This window comes from Mastacembelus armatus, chromosome 1, assembly GCF_900324485.2.
Source record: "Mastacembelus armatus chromosome 1, fMasArm1.2, whole genome shotgun sequence".
NCBI lineage: Eukaryota > Metazoa > Chordata > Actinopteri > Synbranchiformes > Mastacembelidae > Mastacembelus > Mastacembelus armatus.
Window position 1 is genome coordinate 18,931,841 of NC_046633.1, and position 22,980 is coordinate 18,954,820.

Sequence of the window (22,980 nt, forward strand, 5' to 3'; positions counted from 1 at the left end):
ACACCACCACCAGGGAGCAGAGAGAGAGAGAGAGAGAGAGAGAGAGAGACGGTGGGAGGGGGGGGAGAGAGTGATGACGAGGGAGTAAGAGAGAGAGAGAAAGAGGTGAAGAAGAGGTTTAAAAAGAGCACACACACACACAAAGGATCAGATTCTCTCAGTTGTAGCTGTACACTGTGAATCACACTGTCTATGTATGTGTGTGTGCTTAAGAGTGCGTGTTAAAGTGTGTGTGTGTGTGTGTGTGTTACGGAGTGAGTCGAATTCTGTTCCTGCCTCTGCTCTGCCCTCACCCTCATCAGCCCTGCAAATTACAGCTCAGGTGGGAGGAGTGAGGGAGAGAGAGACAGAGAGAGGGAGTGAGAGAGAGGGAGAGGGAGAGGGAGAGAGACACAGAGAGAGAGACAGACAGAGAGAGAGAGAGAGAGAGAGAGAGAGAGTGAGGGAGAGGGAGAAAGGGAGAAAGAGAGAGAGGGACAGGGACAGGGAGAGCTACAGCAAGCAAGGGAGGTAGAGAGAGTAGACTGTCAAAGTGACCTGAGAGGCAGATTTGAGGGAATAACAACCATGTGATGTGGGTCCTTTTTTCCCTTTAAATATGTAGAGGCTGTTTTTCACCACTGCTGCTACAATGACACACACAGAAGTCCACACATGAAGGTTTAAATGATCTCTAGGAAATCTGGCTTTATATGTGTGTGCATGTGTGTGCGTGTGTGTGTGTGTGTGTGTGCGCGCGCGCGCGCGTGCGCGCGTGTGTGTGTGCTGCCATCTGAGTGGCTTGTTACCATCCAGCAAAGGTCTGCTACATGGCAGGGGAGAGCAGGGGGAGGAAAAGGGAGGAGGAGAGAGGAGGGGGCGATTGACGTGCTTCGTCTTCCTCTCTCTGTCGTCTCCCTTTCTTGCCCATTCACTCTCTCGCTCCGTTAGTCTTTCTGTCTGCAGTAAGTCACACAGTGTTGCTCTCCTGCTTCACTCATCTTCCTGTCTACTCGGCCATTTATCTCCACTGCCCTCCCCCCTCCCTCCCCCCCTCCCTCCCTTTCTCTTTCCCTCCCCGTCTTTCTCTTTCCTTATTACTCTTTATTCCATTCTACCTTTTCCTCCCACTGTCTCATCTCGCTCTCATCTTTTTTCTATCACTGTCATTTGTCTTTCCCTCTTAGATGCACAAGTTTGATTGTGCATTTTTGTGTGTGTGTGCGTGTGTGTGTGCGTGTGTTAGAGGGAGACAGATGGGCCCAGGTTATATAAAAGAGGACACTCTAAGGATTTTATCCATTTTTCTTATTGTCAACAACTATCAGGAAATGACCAAAAACAATGAACCAACGCGTTAACAACTATTCAGTGTCACCAGTTATTCTTCTGTGCCACAGCTGTCCACCGTAAACTGTATAAACTGTTAATAACTGATCCACACTCTTGTAGTGAGTAACATGTTACTTCATGACTTGGACCATGGGCACTGCAGTTTGTTTATAGCATGCCTTCCTGCTGTAAATATTCACTCACTATGCATACCAAATAACAATTTCCCCCTCAATAAAAAGAGGACTGTCTGCTACACTGCCCATGTTTTAGCCATATACTTTGCCTTTTTTAAAGTTAAAGTGGATATTAATGATCCAGGCGCCACTGGGCTTTAGGGCTGAACCTCACAGAGAAAATTCTGAGAGACTAACTAGCAGGTTATTGGTTTTGATTTCCTCTTACAAAAGGAGAAATATAGAATATTGATTTCTTCATCCTTTAAAGCAGTCGCTTGGTAACCTGGGGGTGAGACATTTTCGGGAATAGCCCATGCTCAGTTCTTACTGTGAGCTTGATAAGAATAATTAAAACCACCCTTATGTCTGTACGCTACATATTGAGCTAAAACCAGCACCTGGTTAGCTGAGCTTAGGATGCCCCAGGAAGCAGCTGCACCATTAAAATATAACAATCTGAGAAGCAAGATTCACTCACATGCTAATATTCATTTATAGCTGCAATATTTATAGCGTCGGTTTACTAGGACACAGTTTAAAAAGTTAGGAACCACTGCTTTAAACAACACATATACAAGTTCTGCTCATTCAGGGATTTGAAACCATCACAAAGGTCATGACCCCGAATGACTTTCATACAAAATGACTAAATGCATATATATATTGTAGTACCCACATATGCACATGCTTAAGAGAGAAAGATTGATGTATGAAATACATGAGCAGCCTGAGCCGTTTCCCTCAAAAATGACATTGCAGACTTTTGTCACATCAGGTTCTCTCTTTAAATGCAAAGAGGAACACAAGTCTGCATAGATCGCCTCCCCCACATATTTCTACTTCCCTTTTTAAGACACTTGCTCTTTGTCTCCTTCCCTCTCTTCCTCACCCTCTGTCTCATTAGGCAGTATCTCATTTTGAGGAGGAGAGTGTTAAGCCAATCAGAGAGGGGAAGAAAGCGCGGAGGAAGGAGGGAGACAGAGAGAGGAGAGAGATGGAGAGGTTGCAGGAGGAAGAGGGCAGAGATGGAGGGAGTGAGAGAGATGAAGAGAGAGAGAGAGACATAGGAAAAGAGAGGGCGATGGATGGAGGGATGGAGGGAGGAGAGAAAGAGGGAATAAATAGCTCTGGCGCACTCATCCCCCATTACCCCGGGAGGGCACTGTCGCCATGGCAATGTGGCAGAAAAAGGATAGCAAAAGCATGATGAGCTTCTACACACACAGACACACACACACATTTACAAATGAAAACTGTGATTCACACGTAAATCTGCCCACATTAACAGTTTCATAGAGACAGTTTCGACAAGTTCATACTTTCTAACGGATATGTGTACAAAGCACACTGTCTTACACCTTAACATAATTATTTATATACAAGCACACACACACATGCTAACAGTTTGCCAGTTAGCAGACAGTAAGCCCACATAACAGTGATAAATAACAGACAAACAAAGCCACAGAGAGAGATTAGAGTATGAAAGACCCACTAAGCACAAAACAAGAAGCAGAGGTGCCTGCAAAGAAAATGACAAAGGAGAATAGGAAAGCAATTGTTGCAGCTTGTCAAGTTTCTTGCTGTGTGGCCCTACAATAAACTTTGTTAGATTAGGATGAATGTTTCTCAAAAATGTTGAATGATCTTTTCCTCCTTTCTACACTTGCTAATTCTTGTTCTTACAAAACATCTTCATAAAACCTGCATTAATCGATTATTTTGGTTTGACATATGGCAAGGCAACAAGCCATACATTATTATTTACCAGGTTTACCATCTTGTTTGCAGGTTAACAAATTCAAACTTATGATAAAATTTCAATTTGATCAAATTAAGATCTGACGATGGCACTGGAGAAAAGGTTAAATGCTCACCAAAGTGATTACAGTCACTACAGTCACATGACATGAATGTCTGCGTCACATTTCATGGCGAGATTCAGTAGTTTACTTTGACTTTGACTTAAAATCACAGCAACCTGACACTGGTGACAAGTCAGTAGCATCAGTGGAGATGAGAACAAAACACTAAGTGGCTCCTTTTTAAGTTCATCCATCCATTATCTATACCTGTTTATTCCTTATTCCTCAATGGGTGAAAGGCAGGGGTCCACCCTGGACAGGTCACCAGTCCATCACAGGGCCACATAGAGACAAACAACCTCACACACTCACACTCACTCCTATGGGCAATTTAGAGTCACCAATCAACCTGACATACATGTTTTTGGACTGTGGGAGGAAACCAGAGTACCTGGAGAAAACCCACACAAGCACAGGGAGAACATGCAAACTCCACACAGAAAGGTCCCTGCTGGGTTTCAAACAAGGAACCTTCTTGCTGTGAGGCAACAGCGCTAACAACCGATCCACTATGCTGCTCTCCTTTATCCTACACTATCCTTCAGCCAACGGATGTAAATACCAACTCCAGTTGAACTTCCATTATGTGTCTGTGACCTCAGTGTGTTTTGGCTCCTGGCAAGCTCAACCATATCAGTTTGTTCACAGGTGCACAGAATGAGTTCAGTTCCCAGGTCAATACTGTTGAAATACTAATACCAACAATCTAACAAAGCCTGCTGCAAACCAGCCTGTTGCAGAACTTCAATAATAACAAGATCCAGCAAATGAAGGGCTGGTGTAACACTACTGAAAAATGTTGCTGGATGGGATAAAACTAAGGTTAGTAGGCTGAAATTAAATATGACTTTAGCACCACTCTAATGCCTTTGTTGCAGCACACTTATCTTGAAAAGTTGTTTGGATGGCAAATGAGGTGGTTAATTAGCTTAAGAAAGCTTATGTGCATCCAGCCTGAGGGCAAACTGGAGGATGAAAGAGGCTGTTCTGAGCCAGCCAGTTCTCTGTAAACTCTTATGTAAGGCAGAATCTGCATCCTGTTTCTCTCAGCTACATTATTGATGCAGGCTTCTGTTACCACGCTGGGTATGTTTGTGTGCGTATGTGCCCGAGAACGTGTACACCTGGAAGTCATTACCTCTTGCTGGATAGTCTCTCACCTCTGGTGCTCTGTAGAAAGGGTGGTCTCCTCCAGCTAAGGTCTTGTCACTTCCTCTCCTCCCCTTTCCAACTCTCTACATGCTCTCTTGTGTTTTCTTTACCTCCTTTCTTTTTTCTGTGTTACTGTAAGGCCCTTCCTCCTCCTCTTTCTCTCTCAGGCCTTCATTTCTCACTAACAGATGTTCTCTGCACCATGTGGGAGGGCATTCCTCTTCTCTGCTGTGAAAGCAAAAGAAAAAGCAAAGAAAAATCAAACAAGGATGATGGTTATATATCTCCCTAACTCAGCGATGTCAAAGTATTGCCCATGTGTCCCACTTTCCCCTGTCGAGAAGGTGTCAAGTTAAAGATCACAGTGCTTTTGCCTTTTTATAACACACTGCTCCCAGCGTTACACAATATCTGAAAGGTCATAGAAGTGCACAGACCTACATATGCAAAACATGGCTGGAAAAGATGACTGGAAGTCATATAGAAAAATGCTTACACAAACACACACACTTGGAGAATCTGTGAGGCAAGCAAGGCGAGGAAAGTATATACCCAACACCTTAGACCTCATGGGTTCTTTAAAAATTTAAACATGCCAAAAGAGCACTGTGGGAGTCCTTCTGCAGGTCAAGAGTGAGGATCAGATGAGAGGCAGACGGGAGGGGGGAGAGTGAAGGAGAGAGGAAAGTAAAAGGCATGTAAGAAAAGCAGGACAGAGGTTTTTTTCTTCCTTTACTCCAAACAATAAGAATAAAATCATTTACTCTGTAGAGCTTGAAGGAGTCAGCGAGTGACTGAATTCGACATGTCCTGCCAAATACAGTAACCCACACAGAAAAAGATGATAGCGATTGGAGAGTGGGTTAGGTGGACACGGGGCAGGCAGAGTGTATGGGTGTGTGTATGCATGTGAGCGGAGGGAGAGTTGCATGTACTGTCATGGTGGCTGGCCACAGCATGCTGCAGTAAGGTGACCCACTTCCACAGAACTCCCCCCTCCTGAACACACACACACAAACACACACATTTACACTTACGCATGCCTCTGTACACTTGCACTTCATCGGCTGGAATCTGGAGGGTGCTTTGGCCCCATTTCAGACAGTAATATGTTCAAGAGTTGTAGGGGATGAGGTGGGAGGTGGTGTATGTGTGTGCCATGGGTGATGAGAGCTGGAGCAATAGAACACAATAAAATATGTAATGAAATGGAAAAAGAGGACAGAGAGTAGATGTACAGTGAGATGTGTGCGGGAAATACACACCAGGTGGCTCTGTGGATCAGAATAAATGAACAGGGAATCTGTGGTGGATCTGTGAGCATATTTCCCTCCCCACTAATCGAGTACAGTCACTGTGCACCATAATGACATTCAGCAGAAAGGTCAACTCCTCGCTGGTATGCGCAAGATAACAGGCCAGACACATCCACAGTCCATAGAAAACACAGATAATACAAGATAACAGCACGCAACTGAAGAGGTGATAAACCTGAGTTCATTATGCATCCATTTCATTCATGTATGAATATCTGATTTGCCTCCACTTTGAATAGGTGGCTTGCATGGCGCAATCAGCTCACTGGGAATTAACTCATTCACAACTTAAGCGGTCTAATAGGGAGTGTAACGTAATGGAAGATGTATTATATCGCCATCTAGTGGGTAAAATAAATAACAGTTGGTTCCAAGCCATTTGAACAAAACATCCATGTACAACACTGCCCACACTGTTGTACCTTCACATACAAAGCAAAAACAAGGGAGGTAATGGAGAACTATTTATGAGTGAGGAGGAATCAGTTCATTGTTTCCTTCAAGAAAACCTCTTCATGATTTGAATCCTCTGATATGGAAAGATTTCTAGTGATGAGTAATGCATGTCCAGTCAGGGTAGAGCCTCTAGATAACTACAATGGGAAAGGAGATAGAATAGCTGATATTATAGCTCTACAGTAGTAAACAGTGCTCTGATGTCTTCAGTGGCTCTGGGGGGAAATAGGTCTCTTGATGCCATCAGGGTTACTCCAGACTTTGAGTTGGAGTTTACAAACTGCAAGTATACAATTTGATAAACATGTGCTCCTACCAGGTATGAGAAGTATAACAAAAGATGCCAGTGATTTGCATAAAGGGTAATGTTGTTGGACGCAGAAGTTTTAACCTTGAATGATATTAGGTGGTAAGAGTCAGAATGTCTCAGTGGAGCTCTGCACAGACCAAAACTGAGTCCCAGCCTGTATTGCCAAATTTATGACCCAAAATCAACATGACATTCACTGCTGGGCCTTAGTTTGCAATACAAGACATGTAATGATGCAGATGACTAGCAGAGTCAGAGAGAAAGAGAAATGTATTAATAAATTATACCTAATTATAAGACTGATGTTTTAGGCTGTTTCCAGGTGGAAGAACTATCACATATAGATGGTTTGTGCAAATGATCTAGAATCTGAATGGGATTTTTGTTTTTATATTTTACTTCAGGAATGTTTTATCCACAATTATCAGTTTCACCTTTGATGGACTAGTGACCTGTAACCTTTCACCCAAAGAGAGCTGGGATAGGCTCCAGCAGATCCCTGTGATCCTGGTTAGGAATAAGTGAGTATAGATGATGGATGGATGGACGGACAGATGGACGGATGATCAGTGTTACCTGACAAATATGACAAGTGACAAATATGTTGTCTGTTGGTCAAGCTGTACCACTCTGACACGATTCATCCCTTAAAGATATAAAGTCCCACTCCTGCAGATGTACTGGTTAGTGGAACAAACCACTAGCATCTCTGCACAGCCGGAACAAGAGTATACAAAGGATAAACAGAGGAAAAAAACTGATTTCAAAAACAAATTTTAAGAGATCAAAAAATATGAAATTACAATGAATTTGGATTGCAAGAAAATATGTGTTCAATGAACAGGAACTATATATGTATATATGACTGACTCAGAGACAGTCACTGCATAATGAGAAAGAGCAGAAGAGAGGAAAACACTTTTCTGCTGTACTGAATATGTAAATGTAATCAACCATCCAAAGACCATTACATGATTTGTTGGTGGAGTAGTCATCAGCTAGAGCGAGAAATCCAAACCACAGCTGAAAACGCTGGTTTAGACAGCAGTGTTTATTATTCAGCCATTTTGAATACTTACTCATCATATTTCATGTTGCATGGTGTGGAGCTGCACAGAACGAGGTGGGAAGATGGGAAAAGATGACGTGATTCATGTGACTGTAACGAACAAGTCATGCAAAGCCTCAGTAAAACAGTAATACATATGATCACAAGTGATAAATCCATTCAAATGTATTCAGTCATGATGATCCAGCGTACAGTAGTAATGCTCTCTGAGCCCTGAACACATTTAAATTCATATGAAGACTTCCTCAGTAGGTGCAATTTCAACTGCAATGGGGCAATAACACTGTTGTTAGGCCCAAATGGCAAAGCATGTGGAGGTGAGGGTGTGAGGGTGTGTACACAGGTTAATCAGGAAAGTCAACACATCAGTATTACAGTGTCTGAACATGCAGATAATTTCTGTGTGCTCTGCTGATGAAGCAGACCACAGGAAGCAGATACACTCTGCTCTGCTACACACCAGCAGTGCAAGGCCAGAGCAGAATGCCAGACTGCTCTGATAGGGAAGCTGATTGCACTAATATTTTCATAATATTCTCAGCCTTTATAACAGAGGAGATAATGAAGCACTAGGGTGGATTTAATAGCTTTACAGAGTCTTCTCTCCCATTTCAAGATAACTCCCAGTTACACTATTAGTGCTCCCTCCATTAAAGCCTCCTGCCATAAAGGGAAAAAAACAGATCCAAACAAATCATTAAGTTTCTAATGTGTGAGGCAACCTTTGCGGTGCACCTGTGTTGTCCTAATGTGGCGAGATTTTAATACATTTAAAATGCATACTATGCCTTTCTTTGACTTTACTATGACTACTAAATAACACACTGTATGTCGAGCATACTCTGGGTCAGTGCTGCCGCCTGTGGTGCAACTGTTGCATGTTTATTATAAGGGAAACTCGTTATTTGGGCGTTGCGTGTCGGTTTTGGGTAATAAAAAGAATTTAAAAGCAAAAGTGTGTTTTTAAGAGATGCCACCACTAACATGATGTGAAATCAGCCCGAAACCCTGTTTAAATGTGCTTGTTGGCAGAAAGAAATAAAAGCGCTTCCCTCAAACAAATTCTTCCTACGAAATAACAAATAACACAAAACCAGCTTTCACCCACGTCGTGCCTGAGACGATCAATAACTAGCGCTCAGGAGAAAACTACCTGATTATCAATTATGGTCTATTACTGATTCATACAACTGATCTCGAATCAGATTTCCAGGTCATCTCCCAGTTCTCGTTAATGGAGTCGGTGGCTACGATCTGATCCCAGGTCGGGGAGCTGTGCGCGCTTCTAGCCGGGGACCACGTGTCTGGTCCGGCCTGGCAGCGGACCATGTGGAGCAGCAAGATGGCGGCGCGGTGGAGGAAGGAAGACGGGCGTTTAAATGCCGGTAACGGCGACTTTCTGACCGCCACCACCCGCGCTGAGGTACCGGTTTCTTCTCTTTAGCCGCCCTGGCATCAAAATAAGCCCACACGGGCTCGTTTCGGTGTTTTATTAGCAGGTGTTTCACCGGTGCACGAGCCCACATGCGCGCATGGCGACACGTGGCTGAGCCGGGCTGGTAACGTTATAGTGACGGTACTGAGGCGCGAGCCGACCGGGCAGTGTGCCGTTTGGACCGCGCGGGCACGAGCACAGCTCCGTGACACGGTGTAGTTGATGCCGTTAACGTCACATCTCCGGTATGAGGGTTTCACATGTGCTCAATACCTCTGAAGTACACGATGTTCAGACAAGCCTGCACCCCCCGTCCGTGTTACTCAGAGGTATCACCCTGCACCTTCCCCGGTGTTGCCTCAAGCTTTAAAGTGGGTTTGTGAGTACGGAGACACTGTGCTGTGGAGGGTCTGCCTCCTCTGAGGCTCCTCACCCCCAGTTTGCCTCCTGATCACCTGCACTGTCCTCTAATACTTTAAGCCAGGGGCGATTGTAGGATCAGACTTTCAGGGCTGCTCAGCCCCCAAGGAGAATGTGCGTTTGTATAGGGCCTTATGCCCAGGGGTCTATGTGGGGACTAAACCCTGCTCTCTCCCCTTGTCTCCATCACTGTCCTCCTCTCTCTTCTCTGTGCTGTCAACCAAATAGCCAAATTAACATCCGGTCACAGAATCTATAACCTAATAAGCAGTATGAATTGATCCATACTGATTTATATGACTCTAATTGAACACTGGGTTGTTATGGGTAATGTAGTCTGGTAGTGTCACTTTGATCTCATTTTCTCACCTGAACCTGGTTGTTTTCTTTAAAGTCCTACAGATAAAACTGAATATTCTTTCATTTGTTAATGGAGAATAATAACTGCAGAACAGGCAGCAACTGTGTTTGCTATTCAGCTTACACCCTGAAAGCCACCGAAATCTACCTCCTCCTTCTCCTACACTGCTTGTGTGTGGTGCAACCATGTGTTTGTGAAATGTGACATTAGTTACTAATCAACCTAATGATGAATAATTAGGCCCTGCTTTAACCTCTTGTAGAATTGGTGTGAGGCCTAATTTTGCTTATAGTATGTGCTAAAAAAGAAATCTTCAATGTGCTTGCTGGTCTTTATATATACAGACTTTAATATTGGCTCTGCATTATGAGTAAATCCACAGAGACAGTTTTATGTTTTCTATTAAATGTTTATTTGTTAAGGGCCAAGCATAGGCTGTAGCAAGAGCAAGTGCACCATCAGACAGTATTTATAGCTGAAATAAGCCCAAATAAGTTTGCAATGTCTGTTCCTAGATGTGCTCATAAAATACACAAAACTCAAACAATGAAATAAACAAATAAACCAAAACAGCACAAGACACAAACATGATACAGTGGAATTACCTGGACTGCAGATAACGATTATTTTAATTATTGAGCAGTCGGTCAGAAAATAGTGAAACGTGCTGATCACAATTTCCTAAACAGTATGTTTGTATGTCTTGTTTTTCTTAACCAAAAGTCCAAAACTAAGGGATACCCAGTTTCTTATAACAAGAAAACATAGCAAAACGAATGAGGAGCTAGATTTAAGGAATATTTGGCATCTTGGCTTCAGATATGTCTTAAAGGGTTAATTGATTATCAAAATAGTTGTCAGTTATTTTGTGTGGATCACTTAATCAAATTATTGACTGACTATTGCAGCTCTAACACCTGTGTGTACCAGACTTGCCTTCAATGAGTTGTAACCACAGTGTCGTAAATTTTGAGAAACTGATAGGCTTGGACTTTGTAAAATCCTTTTTTACTATTTTCTGACATTTTAAAGACCAGTATCTTCATTGATTAATAAAGAAACTCATTTGCTAGTAGCAGTCCTGTAGTTTAGAACTTGTTTATTAAATCATTTATTAATCTTAATGCTTAAGCATGGCTCAAACATCAGCTTTGCCTCTTTTTTTTAAAGAGCTGTATAGGCAACTCTTCCTGTTTATGCTGAGAAAGTTAACTTTAAGCTTTCTGTGTCCTGTGCTTCAGCTTCTGGTCACACCCAAAGGAGGAAGTGTGTTGTGAAATTGCAGGACAGATGTGCCAGATTAGTGTTCAGGCACATTTACATAAAATGGATTTCATGTAGTTTCTCTGTATGTCTGTGTGTCCTGCAGTTGGTCCTGAGCAGAGATAATAGTGGAGATGTGGAGAGAGATATACAGTCCTGTGAGGATAACTCCATCCTGGCCATTCTTCAGGACGCCACAGTTGCTTCAGAGGTCAGTGTTAAAGCTTAGTTTGAATGTTTGGGGGTTGACGTTTAACACATCACATTATGCGTGTCAGTGTTTTTGTGATCATACAGATTACTGATGAAGCGATGAATCTGGATTCCGCTCTCCTGTTTCAGAGTAAGAGCAATGTGGAGGAAGAGAACGAGACCCTGCTGTCCTCCCTGACTGAGATGCTGGACAGTGTGGAGGACAATGATGGGACTTTGTCTCCCTTTGACTCCCTTCCTGACAACAAGCTCCTCACATTCACAGATCCCAAGGACAGCTCAGTGGTGGGTGCATACACTGGAACAACAAAAACAAAGCCACACATGTGTTGCTGTAGCTTTTCATGTGTTCATTCGGGTTCAGGTGAATGCCTGAAGCTGAAAAGACTCGACAGTTTAAGTATGACTGAATAAAAAGCTATTTTCATAAGACTGAGATTTCTAATGATAGATTTGATAGATGAATAGAGTTTGGAAGTGAAAATGATATTTTCCACTCTCCAACTGTTCTGCTACTCTCTCCTCTTTAGCCAGTGTCACCTGCCGAAAGACTTAGACCAAGACCCAAATTACTAAATGATGACAAGGAAGATGAGAAGATAGAGAGAAACAGCTTTCTACAGCCATTCAAACAACAAAGCCAAGCACTGGTTCATCCTGACAATAAGAAAGCAGATGGTGAAGTTGAGGTCTTCAGCTCAGCTTCTCTCATCAACTTGGTGAAGCTCATGCACTCCTATTGTCTGAAGCTGCATGTGGAGGACGGGGACAAAACGATGAGAAACCATGTGTTAATCTCCCAGGGAGAGGTGTGGAGGTATGAAAGGCCCACTGAAGAGAACGACGAAGAGATAAATGTTGTATCGGATGACGATGCACCTGTGAAGGATTCAAAGGAGGAAAAGCAGCGAGATCAAAAAAGAGATAATGGTTTAAAGAGCGTATTGCTGAATGGGAATTCATTGAGGGCTCCACCATCCAGAGAAAAGAAAAGAGTGAGCTTTGGCCCCATTCAAGTGGCTTCATTTGATGAATCACTGGAAAAGTGCCTGGAGGAGAAAAATCTGGCAAATGAGACTGGGTCAGTTCCACTACACAGTACAAAAGCACTTGAAAATCCATGTGGTTCAGCACTTGACCCCCAAACCCCATCCTCAGAAATGAAGCGAAACGAGTATGAGGGTCTGCCACCAAAACGTGAGACTAAGAGTAAATCCCTGAGCCTCCATGAGTACAGACAGCTGCGCCGGAAGAGACAACCCTTGGTGGAGAAACTGGGGAATTATACCACCAGGTGGCCCTCTGTTTCTGACCCCCCTAAAGAACTGCCCCCCATCCTTTGCTTGCAGGGACAAAAACAAAGCAGCGGAACAAAGACAACAAACACAAAGATTATCAGAGTCTGTACCGATCATCTTCATAAACCACCACCCAGGCCTCAGCACTTAGAGACCAAACTGTCCACTCATCTGCATCACAGCGGACTAAAGCGCCCAAGGACTAAATCCAAAATCGACACACCTTCTAGTCCATTGTCAGATGTGTCAGCTAATGGAAATGTAATATTGCTCAGAAGCAAGAAGAGTCCAGTAAAGAAACCAACATTCAGCAGTGATCCCCCAAATCCTGTCCTCCTCCCCCTGCTGGTCAGCCAAACATTATCACCATCCACTGCTCCCTCCTCACCAGAGTCCAAAGTGGAGTTCCTCAACATAGGCTCCAACCTTCAGAGCAACAGGCACTTGCAAGAAACCAAAAATGAATCCTCAGCAACGTGTCCTCAAAGACAGCCATCCTCCTCGGAGCCAAAGCCCCAGGCGCTGTTGCTCAGTCAGGACAGTGCCACCATGCCTCAGGAAGTTAAAAACAAGCTTTCTGAGAGAGCGACAAATACCTCCTCTAGATCTCCAGCATCGTGTCCTCCCACAGCACAAACTGAATCTGCTTCAGAGTGCATAAAACTGCAGTCGCAACAATTCAGCCCAGGCCCAATGCAAGAAATCAAGTGGGAACCAAAGATTCTTCTGTCCCTAAGTCCACATCCACTGAGACAAATAAAGTGTCCTCCTTCCACACCATGTTCAGCTCAGCCACCTTCTACCATAGATGCTTCTTTGGGAATAAGGGTGACATTGCCAGAGTTTCCCCCGAGCATTTCTGCTCCTGAGGAACCTACTCCTCAGCTTGGCCCTAGAGTGCAGAGTGCAGCAGGAGAGTCAGGTAAACTGTTGAGACATGCTCATTAAATCTGACATGATGAAGAAACTAAAACCAAATGTTTTTACTGATACATTCATTTACGTGCTAATGTTGCTTTTGTCATTTGACCTCAGGAATCGAAGCCCCTGATCTGACCAGCCTACTGGAACAATTTGAGGAAACACAAGGTGACCAATAAGATGATGAGTATATTGTTGATTTTGGTGCTGATGTCTGGTCATTGTATGACCTATTTTTATTCTTACCCCTCTAGCTAAAGAGGAGTGTGCATGTAAGAACAAGCTGGAGCCCACACTGAGTGCTGCTCCACCTTCGGACTTGCTAACATCAGAAGACTTGGACCTGCACAGAACTCAGTCTGTAGCCTTGGAAAAGACCTCTAGATTACTATTGCCCCCCTCTGTGGAAGCACTTAAACCTTTAAGCACTTCAGAACATCCTGGGACTCCTGACACCGCCATGAATCTGCCAGATTTACAGATGTTAGAGCACGAGGAGATCCCAGAGCCCATTGGCACTGAAATCATCCTCAGCACTCAGCAAGAGCGGCCGACAAGACGCAAAAACACTTCATCCAAGACTGTTCAGATCATTGACCCCCGTCCTTTACCACCCAAAAAGACTCATGGTAACCCCTCAGAACCCTCTGTTGCACATAACTCACCTCACCTGCTTTCATCTGTATCCTCAGATCACGATTACTGTGGGTCTGTGGATCATTCACTTACGGGTGCTAGTCATCATGACAGAGCCAAGCCCTCTTTACTCAAGGATATTCATAAAGCCACCAGTGAATTGCAGGTGACCACACATGACTCAAGTGTTGCTTCTGAATGCAAAACACAGACCACAGTCGGAGCAGCAAAGTCTCTGTTTCAGTGTCACTCTGAGCAGCCCAGGACCAGATTAGAGACAGAGCCATCCACGCACAGAGCTCCACAGGTTTCAGATAACGGTGGTGCAGGTGACGACAGTACACCCCCATGCACTCTGCCTACACCTCCACCCAGCCCTCCTAGGAGAGGGAGGGAGAAGAGGCGATATCGGAGAAGATCCCCTCTGTCTGACTCCAGCTCTCGCTCCTCCTCGCCATCCTGCTCTAGCTCTGCATCTCGCTCTCCAAAAAGACGAAAGTAATCAGTAGTCTTTGTAATTGCACCCAACATTGTATTTAGTTTTCCTCTTCGTGCATCATTCTCAATTTGTTTCTCTTGCAGGCACCATCACAAGCGTTCAGAGAGCAGTTCAAGTTCATCATCCTCCTCTCGTTCAGTTTCCCGCTCCCCACCACGGCACTACAGATTGACTCACTCCAGGTGTAGCAGGTCAAGGTCCCGGTCTTGGTCCCCATCCAGATCCCGATCTCCATCCCCACGGATTTGTTGTAGGCGGTGGAGAGATGTTTACAGGTCAGTTAATGATGGAGATTTACCTTGTAGACCTTTCATAAAGGAAGAAATTCGAGGAGGTATTTTTACACATCACTTCTTTGTGTGTCTCATACTGAGTCTAGGAATTTAAGCTCAGATACTATTTTTTTGCATCCAAACTCTTTGTCCCTACAGCAACAGAGAGTCCAGGAGGCTCAGGAGGGAACATGAAATGAGGATTCAGAAACTTAAAGCCATAGTGAGTATAATATGTCTGTTAGCTGATGTGTGTGGGGATTTTTAAGATGAGTCATGAGTAGTGAGCAATCATAAACAATCATCTCAAACAGGATGAGCGCAGGGTGGTGTACGTCGGCCGCATTTGCAGATCTATGACACACAATGAACTGAGAGAACGCTTCTCCCAGTTTGGAGAGGTGGAATGTGTTTCGCTTCACTTCAGAGATAGAGGGTACGTATGAAGAATTCGAGTTAAAAATATTTTTGAGTCCATTAGTGTTTTGAATGATTAGTTAATGCTGTTTATCAGTATTAAATTCCTGCCCCTTTGGTTCCTGTAGAGACCACTACGGCTTTGTCACTTTCTACAACATAGAAGATGCTTTTGCAGCTATTGATAACGGCGGCAAACTGCGGAGGCCCGACGAGCTGCCGTTTGACATCTGCTTCGGTGGAAGAAGACAGTTCTGCAATTCAAACTACTCTGATCTAGGTGAGACTCTTAAAACCACAAACTGGAGAATGCACTGTTGAATTGAACATTCATGACAGTGTGAACATGGACCAAACTGATTTACACTTCACAAAGGTAGTGTTAATTGCAGGGCTGTGACACTAGTGTGTAGTAGATTACACTAGTGTTGCAATTATTTTGTGGAGCCGTTGCATATTAATGTGGAAGTTATTGAACATAATAGTAAATAGCCCCTCTCTTCCTCAGATGCAAACCGAGACACAGAACCATCTCCTGCCGATAGCAGGTTTGAGGACCTCGACTTTGATTCGTTGCTCCAACAGGCCCAGAGAGGATTAAAGAGGTAGCAGAGCAACAGGCTGGATGTGAGGTTTTTTTAATGAACCTCAGAGCATCGGGCTTTTGTAGCAACATTTTGTGTTGATGTTTTTTTATGTTTTGAATACAGTTTCTATGTATATGTATGTAGCCCTCTCAGTTTGAAAATGTTGGAAGCCCCTAGACCTTTATTGCATTACATAACACTGACACATTTTGTGTAACTGTATATAAAAAATAAAGGAGGTTTATTGTGTTTCCTGGTGAACACAGATTAACTCAGGTGTATTTGGATTATTTTTAGAGTTAAATCTGGAGACACTTTGACATGTCATTACAGGAAAAGTACAGATGTTATGAATCACATTTACAAAGGTCTCAGACCCCCCAGCCAGCATGTACAACAACCGTTAACTGGAGTGCAACCATAAATGTTACTCCTCACACCTCTGTTTGACAGGTAAACTGTCCACTGCTACAGCAAGTAAGACCAACAGGACATTCTGCAGAAAGTGTCTGCAATTTTGAGTCTCATCTATTTTACTTCTTTTAAGTATCTGGGGTTTTGTTGACTTCAGATTTCACATCTTGCTGATTTGTTACGTGAGCCCCACATTTTTAAGTGACTCTTAACACAATGTTTAATGTTTCTCTCAGTCTCTCTCTTAATTGCGTCTCTCAAAAGTAACTGTGAAATTCATGTCAACACATCTGTCTTGTGGAAATGAACTGAAACAGGTGTAACCAATAACACCAATAGCAGCACACCTCCACTTCAGTGTTCCACTTTTCTTTATGGCTCTAACATTGTAGCTCTAACATATTGTAGCTATCTGTATTGCAGTGCTGGCTGAAAAAGTTATTTTAACAAGATCATTTAAACGTTGATGTGGGGAAAAAAATCATGTTGCACATTATTATCAGAGTATTTCTGTCTTTTAACACGTCTGCATGTGTGCAAAGCAGGACTGCAAGTAATAGCATCAAAATAGTTTAGACCCATACTTCTCCTGTACAATGACCACTGGTGTTGCGACTATACACAAAATGACTGCGTACGGTTTTGTGTCATTGGTTTCATTGGTTATATGTGGTCGCTGTGTCTTGTCTCTGCTTTTATTATTTGGTATATACACATGTATATACACATGTATGTGTGTGTGTCTGGGGTGTCATGTTGGCTGTTCCTCGTGTTTTCAGTTGAACTGGTAAGTGGGACACTGTCCCTTTAAGACGTACGCCCGGTAGTCAACCGCGTTCAGTCTGCGTGCGTGAACTTTAGCCATCGTAAAATAAGCTGTTTACTCTCAGCAGGATATATCAGGCTGCGAGACGTTCCCACAGTTTAAACGCGACTGGTCCGGGCAGACGTGCTCAGGCGGTGCAGTGAAAGCGGTTGGGCTGAGCGCACATGCCGAGACTGCTGTCAGAGCATTAGGAGACCAGACAGAGGGACTACGCTAAAAGTTGACCATGTCCACACTAGACAGTGATGAGCAGCGACCCCAGACTGGGACGAGACGGTTCATCAGTGGAGTGGTCGAAGGTGAACACATAATAAATCTTGAATTATAATAATACAATGTAAACACCCTCATTCGGCACCAAACGCCAACAGGACACACTCCGGATCTGTACTGGGGACATCTATGATTTGATATCATGTGTTGATGCATGTTTGATGCAGGTTTTTATGGGCGACCATGGACCATGGAGCAAAGAACAGAGCTGTTTAAAAGGTATTTGAACCCCCACAATGAATATGTGCAGGAAACTGAATACGTTTTCAAAAAGAGTCAGTATTTACAAAGAATATTCAGCAAACATAGATTTATTTATTCATGTATTTATGTCTTCTGATTTTTATGCCACATGCTTAATGTCTTGTCCAGCTTTAAAACACACTATAATCTACTAGTGTATTTTTGCTGGGGGGGTTTGCAGGGAACAAAAGTGGGGTTTGAACACATACCTGTATGCCCCTAAGGACGACTACAAACACAGGATGTACTGGAGAGACCTGTACTCTGATGAGGAGGCAGGTAAGATGCACTGTGAACTAAAAACACACACAGCTCAGGTTGTATTTGTGTTTTAGAGAACATCTTCAGAACTGCAGTTGCAAAGCGAACCAAACAAAGCAGCTGGGAACACTGGAGAGTGTGTTCGTTTCACCCAAGCCCCGCTATCTCCTCAGAGGCACTGGTGAACTGCTGAATTGGTGTGTGTCTCTGTTGGTTGCCTGGCTATTATCAGTAATGTTATAGGCTGAAGGGCGGTGGGGATGGTCTAAAGCTTGACCTTAAAATGGCCATGCCTTGGATAACTCTCAAGTGCTTGTCAAAACAGACACTATCAGTGGACTTTGAGCCATCAGAGACTGTCACTTCGTGCAAAACAAACTGATCTTGTGCATTATTTACCTTCCTGTTCTTCTCCCGCCTTCTGTCCCAGAACAACTCGTCAAACTGATCTCTGCAGCGAAACAGCATGACGTCGATTTCATCTATGCAATTTCTCCCGGTCTGGACATTACTTTTTCCAACCCTAAAGAGGTCGTCGCGCTGAAGAGGAAACTGGATCAGGTAGGACTTTGTATGCAGAGATGAAGGGTGGGGCAGAAGAGATAATCTCAGATGAATATAACTTTATGGCTCTCTAAGGGTTTGTTCTGGACACCAGGTTGCTTACATGCAGCAGTAAAAAAGGAAACATTGGCTTGCAATGTAACAGGTAACCAGTGGCGCTGACATTGCTGTAGGTGATCAGTGGAATATCAGGTGGTCCAAATGAAGCTGACTATGCTGCAAAGTGTATATTTCAAAGTGTTTATATCTTCAAGTTGAGTTTGATCAACCAAAAAGGAAATTCACTTGGTTGAGAGTGAAGACAACACAACAAATCCTTTTCTTTTTCAGGTGAGGGAGTTTGGCTGCAGATCCTTCTCTTTACTGTTTGATGATATTGAGACTGAGATGTGTCCAGCTGATAAACAGGCTTTCAGCTCCTTTGCCCACGCTCAGGTGGCCATCACTAATGACGTGTACCAACACCTGGGAAAACCTGAGACCTTCCTCTTCTGCCCTACAGGTCAGACCATGGGCTGTATACAACAGGGTCTGAGGATGATGATGTAATGAATATTTAGGCTCTACAGCCATTTAAGCACAGCTGGGGTGTTTAAAGGATCCAGTTATCTGTTTTGTTTTTTATGAAGGATTTTTCTGTGTCACTAGTCAACGTTGTACTGTTCTCTTTCTCCAGATTATTGTGCTGCATTCTGCACTCCCAGTGTGTCCCAGTCCTCCTACCTGCACACTGTGGGAGAAAAGCTGCTGCCTGGCATTGACATACTGTGGACTGGTAAGGCTACACTGAAACAGCTGTGTCTATGATATTAAACACAGACAGGCAGACAAGGTTCACTTTTATAACTTCTTCTTCCTGCTTTTGCATTTAGGTCCAAAAGTAGTATCCAATAAAATCTCAGTCGAGTCCATAGAAGAGGTATCGTCTGTCCTCAAGAGGGCACCAGTTATCTGGGACAACATCCATGCAAATGACTATGATCCTCAAAGACTTTTCATTGGACCCTATAAGGTCAGTTTTTGCTGCTACGTGTCTGTCTGTGCTTTAGGCTCATCCTGGATTCGGTATTCTCAATCAGCATTATCTTGTCTTAGGATCGTCCCACTGAGCTCATTCCTAAACTCAGAGGAGTGCTCACAAATCCTAACTGTGAGTTCTACCCGAACTTTGTGGCCATCCACACTTTGGGTACATGGTGCAAGGCTACTGCTGATGGAGCACCAAGGGATGTAGAAATGGGTGAGTGTCAAGTTTTGCCTGAAAATTTGCTGTTATGTTTGGCATATACTCAGAACATATCATAGCTCATAATTATTCAGAAACAGTGGTCCAGCTGCTGACATTTTGGTTGTTGAATTGGTAAATGCTTTTACCTTATTTCCATTATCATTTTAATGCATCAACAAAACAGGATTATATAGCTGAAAATAAAAAAAAAACATCAGGCAAATACAAATTTCATATCTGGAAGTTGTTTTTTTATTCCTCTTTTTTACATTTCTGTAAAGAAGTGCATTCAGTTATCTGACAGATCATTTAAAATAGTAGGAGCCATCAGCTCTTAGACTATGCTGTTGGTTTCAGGGCTGCCTGTTGATGAGATCAATGGTGTTCATTTAACATTACGGTAATATTTAAAGAGGTGTGTGATTTGTGTTAAGTACAAGTTTGTCTAGTAGTGATCAAAACGAACAAAGCGCACATCATTGTATGTCATATATTTGCTGACTGTAATGTCTCAGAAAAACTATTCCCCATCACCAGGTGATGAAGAGCAGGACCCCTGTTACAGTCCCCAGAAAGCCCTGACCCTGGCGCTCACTGACTGGCTGCAGGAGTTTCTGAGCACAGATCAACCTGGAGGTAGATTATCCTGAAATACACACTTGGCATCAAACTGTTTAAAGGTCTCAGAAGGCAGAAAAGGGGATGGGTAAAACATTAAGATACTGTTTCCAGGTCCTTGTCATCCTCCAACTCATTTCAAGAAAGAGTCATCAGATGAGGAGCCCATGCAGACAGATATGGGAGAGAGTTCCTATGTTCCTGGACCAGAGGAGAACCCATTGTACACAGCTGAACCTCTGACCCTGGACGACCTGAAGCTGCTGTCAGATCTCTTCTACCTGCCCTATGAACACGGGCCCACAGCCAGGACCATGCTGCAGGAGCTGGACTGGCTCAAGAACCACAGTCAGGCCGCTTCTGCCGAGACAGAAAAGGTAATGTTGTCTTGCAGTTTTTCAGGTGCAGGTCATTTTGTACACACAATATGGATTCCTCTTTCACTCGGTTGCTGGTGTTTTTCAGACTGCTGAGTGGTGTTCCAGAGCACAGGAGTTTGATGACATGTGCGACGCAGTGGTGCAGATGTTCAATCGTCTGTCAAACGCCCCGAACCGCAACATTCTGTACGACCTCTACAACTACATCTGTGACATCAAGAGCGGGGTCGGCCTGGCTCGGGCCTACGTGAAAACTCTTGGTGAGAAAACTGTGATTTTGATCCCAGGGGATGAAAAACCACTGCTGAGACACCAATCTGCCCTGGTTCATCTGCATGTCATGATACAATAGAAGCCTGATAAACTGAATACATGTGTGGATTATAGAAGTCACCTAAGACAATTATGTAAATAATATGCAAAATAAACACAAATGCACAAGTGGCTCTAACAGACATTAAAAATAAGCTAGAAACACTGCAGGGTTAATGTCTTTAGTGCTTACTGGTCATTGACCAGCAGACTAAAAACATATATGTGTATTCACTAAAGTTACTTACTGCAGCTTTAAATGTTGTATTGTTTCTGTTTTGCCATAGGAGGGCAAGGTCGACCTTCTGCTCATGTGATGAACGATGACCCAGAGCCTTGGGACTTCAGAGGGGGCCTCTCTGGAGAGTTTCAGGTAACATAATCAGTGTATCACTACACAGATGCACACACACACACTGACTTTATCAGGATATGGCAACTATTAAGTTTCCACCTGTTTGAGTTTTTGATTGTGGTCTACATGAATATAAATATACCATACGCGTACTTGCAGAGAATGCTGCCTGGCCACGGAAACAGGGACCTGTTTAGACATCCTCCTATGACCGCAGTATACTGCATACGGCCGTATTGCCCTGAAGACAAGGTAATAAGTGGACAGATCCATGAATATCATGCTGCATTTTGGTTAGAATTCAGTAGTGATGTTAGGGTTTTTTTTTTGTTTTTTGGTCTCAGATGGAGGTGCAGAGGATTTTCAGGCAGATGCAGAGAGTAGAAGGCAAAGTTCCCCTGATGACGCAGTCTCCTCTTATCTGTGATAGGTATGTCACTCGCTCTGTTCTGAGCATTCATACTTTTGTGTGTCATTTCATCTCACCATTCCCCCTGCCCCACTGCAGCCTGTCAGCAGGTGAAATCCCCCCTTCTCCTCTGTGTGCTCTCATACTGGAGGATGAGATTGGGGTGTGTGGCTATGCCCTGGCACTTATAGATGCCAAACCAGCAGCTTCCAAGATTGAGGTAAGATTCAAATGTAAGATGATTGTTTTTTATAATACAAACCAAAGTATTACTCCATTGTGTTTGATCTCCAACCTCTAGAGGGTGATAAGTGATTCAGTGTTCAAGGAGTTCCCCTCTCTGGTTACCATTCAAGTGCTGCCCCGGGTCACTGATCCCTCTCCAACCAAGCGTATGATTGATTGGCTGATGACCTCTATCTGCAGCAGTGGTAAGTTGAAGGCTTGATCAGTGTGTTTGGCCAGTCTTAAAAAGCTCCTCATGGAAATGGTGTATTGTATGACATGGTACAACTAGTAGGATGGCTCCAAAAGCACATTTCTGAATCTGCAGTTTGTGCCTGTATGCAAATAACTTATTTTACCAAGTTCTGGTTTTGGATGTTTTGCATCACTGAGAATTTGTGACTTTGTTCCAATAAGAATCAGTCCCGTTTTCTCCATCCTTTGAGATTCGAGCAATACATTACAGAAATGTGATAAAAGGATGAAGTCTCAAACAACTTGGTTTCCTATTCCAGGTTCTAGGGGAGCATTCTGCGAGTTGAGGCAGAGCGATCGCAGAATGCTCAACTTTTACTCTAACCTGGACACTTTCAAACCCATACAAGTGGCCGGTCTACCTGAGGACATCATCACCATGGGAACAAGGCTGTGAACAGAGAGCTTTCACAATGATTTCCCTCAGGTGTTTAGTGATGTGAATATTTACTCATTTTTAAATGGAGTCAGCTGATCAGTCTTGTCATTTTTTACCATTCCAGGTTGAGATTGTAGTAGCTATTGCCATTTGCCAATGGTTGCTAATGTTATGACTAATGGTAACATTAGTTGCAAATATGTGTAACAAACTACTGTATAATGAAACATGTTAAATGTATAGTGATTATTTTTAGGT

General features: G+C 43.4%; 2 protein-coding genes across 4 annotated transcripts; both read left to right on the plus strand.

Moving 5' to 3' along the window:
* Positions 1-8,972: 8,972 nt before the first annotated feature.
* Positions 8,973-16,255, plus strand: LOC113128726 (peroxisome proliferator-activated receptor gamma coactivator-related protein 1). Of its 2 annotated transcripts, none has more exons than XM_026304246.1 (11): positions 8,973-9,081; positions 11,244-11,348; positions 11,480-11,635; positions 11,881-13,570; positions 13,684-13,737; positions 13,824-14,703; positions 14,788-14,979; positions 15,136-15,199; positions 15,291-15,412; positions 15,522-15,673; positions 15,902-16,255. In XM_026304246.1, the coding sequence occupies exons 1-11, from the start codon at positions 8,986-8,988 to the stop codon at positions 16,000-16,002; spliced, it is 3,612 nt and encodes a 1,203-aa protein (XP_026160031.1). In that variant the 5' UTR covers positions 8,973-8,985; the 3' UTR covers positions 16,003-16,255. The 2 variants fall into 2 exon arrangements, with proteins under 2 accessions (XP_026160031.1, XP_026160032.1); XM_026304247.1 differs by having other exon boundaries at positions 15,139-15,199.
* Positions 16,256-17,249: 994 nt separating this feature from the next.
* On the plus strand, positions 17,250-22,977 carry ogal (O-GlcNAcase like). 2 transcript variants are annotated; one of them, XM_026304083.1, is made up of 17 exons: positions 17,250-17,519; positions 17,661-17,712; positions 17,918-18,015; positions 18,428-18,558; positions 18,892-19,063; positions 19,238-19,336; positions 19,434-19,573; positions 19,657-19,801; positions 20,327-20,425; positions 20,522-20,784; positions 20,873-21,047; positions 21,387-21,472; positions 21,614-21,706; positions 21,799-21,884; positions 21,963-22,083; positions 22,165-22,294; positions 22,604-22,977. In XM_026304083.1, the coding sequence occupies exons 1-17, from the start codon at positions 17,447-17,449 to the stop codon at positions 22,738-22,740; spliced, it is 2,100 nt and encodes a 699-aa protein (XP_026159868.1). In that variant the 5' UTR covers positions 17,250-17,446; the 3' UTR covers positions 22,741-22,977. The 2 variants fall into 2 exon arrangements, with proteins under 2 accessions (XP_026159868.1, XP_026159867.1); XM_026304082.1 differs by having other exon boundaries at positions 21,799-22,083.
* The last annotated feature ends 3 nt before the right edge of the window (positions 22,978-22,980 follow it).

Bases quoted from the DNA above. Each gene is read 5' to 3' on its own strand.
- ogal (XM_026304082.1), top strand. From the start codon at position 17,447: ATGTCCACACTAGACAGTGATGAGCAGCGACCCCAGACTGGGACGAGA. The intron at 18,016-18,427 runs GTAAGATGCACT...CTTCTGTCCCAG, and splicing joins GTACTCTGATGAGGAGGCAG to AACAACTCGTCAAACTGATC. The intron at 21,473-21,613 runs GTAACATAATCA...GCGTACTTGCAG, and splicing joins GCCTCTCTGGAGAGTTTCAG to AGAATGCTGCCTGGCCACGG.
- LOC113128726 (XM_026304246.1), top strand. From the start codon at position 8,986: ATGTGGAGCAGCAAGATGGCGGCGCGGTGGAGGAAGGAAGACGGGCGT. The intron at 11,349-11,479 runs GTCAGTGTTAAA...CTCCTGTTTCAG, and splicing joins ACGCCACAGTTGCTTCAGAG to AGTAAGAGCAATGTGGAGGA. The intron at 13,571-13,683 runs GTAAACTGTTGA...ATTTGACCTCAG, and splicing joins GAGTGCAGCAGGAGAGTCAG to GAATCGAAGCCCCTGATCTG.